The following is a 7,268-nucleotide window of genomic DNA, read 5'->3' as shown; positions in this document are numbered from 1 at the left end:
GTGCCACATACATATAATGCCCTAGTACAGTGCCACATACATATAAAAACACCAAAAAAATGGGTGCCTCCACAGTGCCAGATACACCTGTCCCCACAGTACCAGATACATATATGCCCCCAGTGCCAGATACACATGTCCCCACAGTGCCAGATACATATATGCCCCCTGTATTACTGTGTGTATGTGTGTGTGAGACCCTGCTTCTCCTTCCTGGTAGCCGGCAGCTGTGCCGCTTAAAGACTGGCCTGTAGTTCCAAGGTAGCTGGGTGAAGCGGGCCACATACAGCCTGTGTAAGCGAGAACGTCAGTGCGTCAGAACTAATTGCCTGATTGGCTACATAAGGCTCACTGACGCATTTTGACCACCCCTGGTTTAGACTGAAGTAGAATTGTATTATGATTACATCCAGTGTCTCTGCACATAAAAGTTTAATAGCAGCAAAGTATGGGAGGCAATCAAGTTTCTGGCTGCCGGGATTCCGGTGGTCAGGATACAGACACCGGAATCCCAACACCTGCTGAAACACCCTGCGGCCCGGATTCCCCACTCGGGTGGTGGTCCACGCCACCACTCGAGGGGGAATATAACCTTCGGTCGCCACCGGGTCCGAAGCGTGGTGAACGCAGTAAGTCTGTGAGGGGACATACTGCACCCGCGCTAGTATTCTGGCTGTCGGGATCCCCGCGTCAGTCTCCTGACCACCAGGATCCCGATAGACAGGATATCATACTGAATCCGCAGTGCCTGTCATACTAATGGCCTGATTCAGAGATGAACACACATGCCGTCTCAGCTGCGATCCCATACGCAGCGGCAGTGCGGAAATAATCAAATGTCGCTGCCACCAGGATTTGTATTGAGACTGAAGGTGTCTGAGAGCCCTTGCTTGTGTACATCAGGACGCAACCATCAGGACGCACATCTCTCGGTATCACTGACAGCGAAAAGTCACATGCCACATGTCATCAATAAGTATGTGTCTTTGTGGCATGTAATCAGGTGTCAGAGCACAAGCTGATCCATAGAAGGAGGAATGATATAGGAATAATGGAACTGATTGCAGCTCTCTGCAGCCTCCTGTGGGCAGATGTAGAATTGCAGGATCAAACTGAAATTGCACTTGTTCTAAATTCTTCAGATGAAACCAGCCAAGAGGAAGGCTGGGTAGTAGATTACCCCTAACTAGCCAAATCGTGTGGATTGCCACGTGATGATGGTGGTAATGTTAACTATTGACTGCTGTGATATTAGGCATGTATTACATTTACATGGCTGCAGTCACAACAGTGTGACTTTTTGCAAATTACCGCCGATCACTCATAAGGGTGGTCATTCCGAGTTGTTCGCTTGTTGCCGATTTTCGCTATGCTGCAATTTGTTGCTAAATGCGCATGGTACGCAGAGCGCATGCGCTAAATTATTTAACACAAAACTTAGTAGATTTGCTGGTGTTCGTACGGCGCTTTTCAGTCGCACTGCTGATCGTGAATGATTGACAGGAAAGGGGCGTTTCTGGGTGGTAACTGAGCATTTTCCGGGAGTGTGCTAAAAAAACGCAGGCGTGTCAGGGAAAAACGCGGGAGTGTCTGGAGAAACGGGGGAGTGGCTGGCCGAACGCCGGGCGTGTTTGTGACATCAAACCAGGAACTAAACGGACCGAGCTGATCGCAATCTAGGAGTAGGTCTGGAGCTACTCAGAAACTGCAAGAAAATATTTAGTAGCAGTTCTGCTAATTTTTCGTTCGCTATTCTGCTAACCTAAGATACACTCCCAGAGGGCGGTGGCCTAGTGTTTGCAATGCTGCTAAAAGCAGCCAGCGAGCGAACAACTCGGAATGACCACCAATGTGAGATAATTTAGGCCCATTTATAGAATCTCCATAGCACACTGTATTTAACCAGCTTCCTTGAAACTATATGACTCATTGGGGGGTATCCAAAGACCGAGAGTAATTGTATCGCCTGGGGCTATCCTTTTAGCCCCGATGCGGCACGCTCCTCCCCCCTGATGCCAGAATTTATCAGGGATTATGTCGAAGTATAATCCGTGAGAAGTGTGCTGCTGGAGCCGCAAAACACATGGGATCGGGCCCAGGTGTTATTGCGCGATCGCAGGTCCGTTTTCAGCCTCTAATTGGATACCGTGATAAAATCACGATATCCTGCTGTTTTTATGGGCTGTAAATGGATTGGGGCTAATTGGATACCCATAGTACCTTGCTATGGCCAAAGCTGGCATGATGATGATGATGACGATTACTTTATTTATATCACACCACAATATAACACATCATTGTCATTGTGCCTGTACGTAAGTTTAGCTAGAGAATATTTCATTTTGCACCTTAACAAAACTGTGTTACTATTAAGGAACTGGGGACGCACTAAGATACTTGGGGGGACTTTTATCAAGCCTTCTAAAAAAGAGAGGAGTTTCACATAGCTACCAATCAGATTTTATCTATCATTTATCCAGTACATTCTATAAAGTGATAGCTAAATCTGACTGGTTGCTAGGGGCAACATCTCCACTTGTCTTTTTTAGAAGTTTTGATAATACTCCCCCATAGTGAGACGCTAACGCTGTTCTAACATCTCCATATTACACGTCATGGGTGCTCGGGAACAGCCTGACTGCAGTGTGTAGCCGGATGTCACCCAGCAGCCATGAGAAAATGAAAGAGTCACGTAGCCAATAGGAACCGAGCTACTGTTCCCACCTAGTGTGAAATTCCTGTCGCTCAGCTAGGGGCCTTGGCCCGCCTGAAGGGTGTGAGGTTTCACCGCTCAGTCGGGGTCCAGGTATGATGGAATACAGAAACAAATTGCAAAATGATACTTCCACATTAATCCACCCTGTGCCAGTCTCCTCCAGCGAGAGTCTGCTCCAGAAATACGTTCATATACTAATTATAAAATATGACTGGCTGCATGCCCATTCCGTGACACAACCAGGAATATCGGCCCATTCTTACGGGTTTTCTTGTGTGTGCGTGTGAATGGCAGCTATTTCGTAACAAACCTCTAATGTGCTATAAAATCTAGCAATGTCAGCCATATCATTTAATTAATCTAGAGCGGTGCTGGGCAACCTGATAAACTTCAGGGGCCACATATGTAGCCTACTAACCTTCAGAGGCCACGACGTATGCAACCTACTAACCTTCAGTGGCAATGTATGCAGCCTACTAACCTTCAGGGGCCACATATGCAGCCTTCTAACCTTCAGGGTTCACGTATGCAACCTACTAATTTTTAGGGGCCATGTATGCAGCCTACTAACCTTCAGGGGCCACGTATGCAGCCTTCTAATCTTCGGGGGCCACGTATTCAGCATACTAACCTTCGGGGGCCACGTATGCAGCCTACTAACCTTCAGGGGCCCCGACGTATGCAACCTACTTACCTTCAGGGGCAACGTATGCAGCCTACTAACCTTCAGGGCAACGTGTGCAGCCTACTAACCTTCAGGGGCCACGTATGCAGCCTGCTAACCTTCAGGGGCCACAAATTACCCTTGATCTTTGCAACAATAGATTTTTTTTTTTGGTAAGTTATAAGCTATACCATACAAATTTGCCCATTTAAAGGCCAACAGGTGAAGGCTCCGAGGGCCGTATGTGGCCCTAGGGCCACCTGTTTTCCATCACCATCTAGAGCAGCCGTGGCCAACCTGTGGCTCTTGAGCCACATGCGGCTCTTTCTTTATTCAAATGTGGCTCCCGACACTCAGTCACCTGACCACAACAGATCCTGGAAACTGGTGCACTCCAACCAGACATACAGCAGCACTTCGGCGACTGAAAACTGAGGGAGCTAGATACTGGGCTGTACTAACATATGAAGGTGGGCTGGAGTGACACAGAAGGATCCTGGCAGGAGAGACATAATGGGGGAGCTGACTGGAGTGACACAGGAGGGTGCTGGCAGGAGTGACACAATGGGGAGCTGGCTGGAGTGACAAAGGAGAATCCTGGCAGGAGAGACACAATGGGGAACTGACTGAAGTGACACAGGAGGGTGCTGGCTGGAGTGACACATTGACACATGGGGGAACTGGCTGGAGTGACACAGGAGGGAGCTGGCTGGAGTGACACATGGAGGAGCTGAAGTGTATTCTGTGAATATGGCTTTTTCAATATATTTTATGTAGATCTGGATTTTTTAATTATTTTATGTGGAGGTGTATTTTTCAATGTATTTTATGTTGATTCTGGCTTTAAAATTTATTTTATGTGGATCTGGAATTTTCATTGTCTTTTATACTAGGGGTGTGGCCTAGCAGGCACAAGGTCACACCCCATTTTTTACACACGCGCCTTCGGCTTGATGTCGGCTCTTTGACGTACCTAACAAGATTTGTTGGCTCTTTGTCTCTGACTGGTTGGCCACCCCTGATCTAGAGCATGTTGTAAATTAATAACAAATATTAGTTTGGACTTTATAGTCCCTTGCATATTTGCAATTGTGTTTAATTTAAATAGTCCCTAATGTGTAAGATGTACATTACCCTTATACTGACTGATTATTAAATGTGATAGTATCAGTAATATCCATTCAGGTACAATGGGGTACATTTACTAAGATGGGAGTTCTATTTAAGATGGGATTTTGCCCATAGCAACCAATCAGATTCTACTTCTCATTTATCTAGCACCTTCTAGAAGATAATACCTGGAATCTGATTGGTCGCTATGGGAAACATCCCATCTTAAATAGAACTCTCATCTTAGTAAATGTACCCCAATGTCTGTATTGTTATCCCCGGTATAAAATACTTCAGTAAAAAAAAACTGTGTCTGGGACAGCCCAAGCTACCTGTCGCTCGATATCGATGCCTGTCTTTCGATATCGATATCTGCCTGTCTGTGGTGGCCGCCTGTGTCACTATATGACAGGGAGCCTGTGTCAGTATGAGTTATAGCAGCAGGTGGCGAGAAGGGGGGGGGGGGGGGGGGAGAGAGTAGAGACACAGAGACTGAGGAGGGGGGGAATACATTTGGGAAGTGGGAGAGCAAGGAGAGGCCTGACAGAAGAGGCACAGGGAAACTGCAACGAGAGGAGAATATAGAAAGCAGAGAGCGTTGTTTTGGGGGATGCAGTGTAGGAAACGGGTGGTGGACTGAAAACTTAGTGTAAAGAAGAGGAGGTAAAAGTTGTTTGAAACAGAGAAGCTGACAGAGGATCTCTGGAGATGACAGAAGACTAAAAGTAACAAAACTTAGACAAAAAAAAAAAAGTATTGATGACCTAGGACCTATAAGGGCCGCATACATTGTGGGGGATCAAGACTAGTAACATGAGAGAGGGGAGGCGGAGAAGAGAGATATAATAGTCCAAGAACTTGGGAATTCTGAGGGTGAGTAATGGACCTAAGCATGAATCCAAACCTCTATCATCTACCTCCATGTGGGAGCAGCTGATTCAGGAACGCTATAGGATTACCACATACAGTGAGTCCTGCTACCATCTACCACAGAGAAATCCTCTACCACTCTCCTGGCTACTTCTTATACAGCGGTCTAAGGGAAGAACCCAGTATTCCATAGGAACAGATACTCCGGACACTTCATGTTTAGTGGCTGGGCAAACACTGCGAAATTAAGTCAGCATTTATTGTAAGTACGTTTTCTCCCATGTCATAGCCTAGCTGGCATTTCTTTCTATGTATTTTGTATCTATTCAGTAGGTTTAGCAACTCTTTGTGTTGTTTTTGTTATTTTGACTTTCATCCTGACGTATAGAAGTTGTAGACAATGTGTTACTGGGCACTGGTGCCAGTCAGGGCATTGGGACCCCCTCATCTGTATTTCTTTGTATAAATAACGTTGTAGCCAGGGTCGTATTGAGATTTATGAGTAATGCGGACCATACATTTACGGCCCTTCCTTGTACTACCAATACGATCCACCGATCGGCGGGCATGGATGATTGGTGATCCGCTGGATACTGGCAAAAACAGCATGTTAAAAATACCCGACTCGCCAATCCCCATCATTTTATGGTCGGAAATGGTGAATCAAGGATTTCCAACATGTTGGATTTTCCTGATCACCCGACCCACCGGTAGAACGGGGAATTGCCCCTATACCTGAGTGATGCACGGACCCCTTAAGTTGTGGTGTTCCATCCACTAAAACAGTATGGCCCAATTTGTTTCCCTGATCTGCACATTTATGACGTCTGCTCCCCAGCCCAGCCTGTATAAGTGCTGGTTGGGGTCCTCTGCATGGACTATCTGCAGTTATTACTGTGTTGCCATACTAGTGCACTGGGCAGCAGGCACATACAGCTTTCTGTGGCTGGCACATGCTGCACTGCCACACTGTGAGGAGGGCGCTGGGTGTCACATGGCAAGGAGGGGCAATTAGTCTGTTAGTTTCCTATAATTAGTTACGTCACTGGGTCTCAGGGCTAGCACCCTGTTTCCCCCTCATGTCTCTGTGTCTGATTATAGCAAAATGGATTTATTATTATTTTCTTAACCGTTATATACAGCTTGCGCAAATTATGCAGCGCTTTAGTCATGCACAATGGGGTTTACAATCTATATTCCCTATCACATGGACACATATACCGACTAGGGTCAATTATTTTGTAAGAAGTCAATTAACCAACCAATATGTTTTTGGATCAGGGGAATAAGCTAGACTACCAAAAGGAACCCCACGCAAACATTTGGGAGAACATACAAACTCTGCACCGTTAGGGCCCTGGTTGGAAAATAACAAAGGACTGTGAGGCTGTAGAGCTAACCTGTGGGCCACCATGTTACTCCAAACAAGTGGCCATCAAAGCAGGTGCCATCCACATTCACAAATATATGCGGAGAAGTTTCAGGAACTTATCAGAAAAGAAGACATTTCTGATAAAGTTCAGATCATGGTTTAAGATTTCCTTCCTGTGCGCAGGAGACTTCCTGTTACTAACCCTGGAGACTTCCTGTTACTAACCCAGGAGACTTCCTGTTACTAACCCTGGAGACTTCCTGTTACTAACCCAGGAGACTTCCTGTTACTAACCCTGGAGACTTCCTGTTACTAACCCTGGAGACTTCCTGTTACTAACCCTGGAGACTTCCTGTTACTAACCCTGGAGACTTCCTGTTACTAACCCTGGAGACTTCCTGTTACTAACCCAGGAGACTTCCTGTTACTTACCATGTGGAAGGATGCCACTGGTCTCCTTTAGCCAGAACATTGCTGATATCAGAGACCAAAGGCACACACATAACTTCACAGCAAATGTAAGAAAAATTTCAAGT

The 7,268-nt window shown here is 46.2% G+C and overlaps 1 protein-coding gene across 2 annotated transcripts in view; it reads left to right on the top strand.

Annotated features, from left to right (window-relative positions):
- Positions 1 to 5,002: 5,002 nt before the first annotated feature.
- Positions 5,003 to 7,268, top strand: part of DDR1 (discoidin domain receptor tyrosine kinase 1) — a 105,069-nt gene continuing 102,803 nt past the window's right edge. For both annotated transcript variants that reach the window (XM_063938019.1, XM_063938018.1), the window contains exon 1: positions 5,003 to 5,622. In XM_063938019.1, the coding sequence (XP_063794089.1) occupies positions 5,576 to 5,622 (47 nt within the window). In that variant the 5' untranslated portion in view covers positions 5,003 to 5,575. The remainder of the gene's footprint in view (positions 5,623 to 7,268) is intronic.

Source organism: Pseudophryne corroboree, chromosome 8 (assembly GCF_028390025.1).
Source record: "Pseudophryne corroboree isolate aPseCor3 chromosome 8, aPseCor3.hap2, whole genome shotgun sequence".
NCBI classification, from domain to species: domain Eukaryota; kingdom Metazoa; phylum Chordata; class Amphibia; order Anura; family Myobatrachidae; genus Pseudophryne; species Pseudophryne corroboree.
Note: the sequence above shows the minus strand (reverse complement) of the source record. Positions and strands in the feature narration are given on the sequence as shown.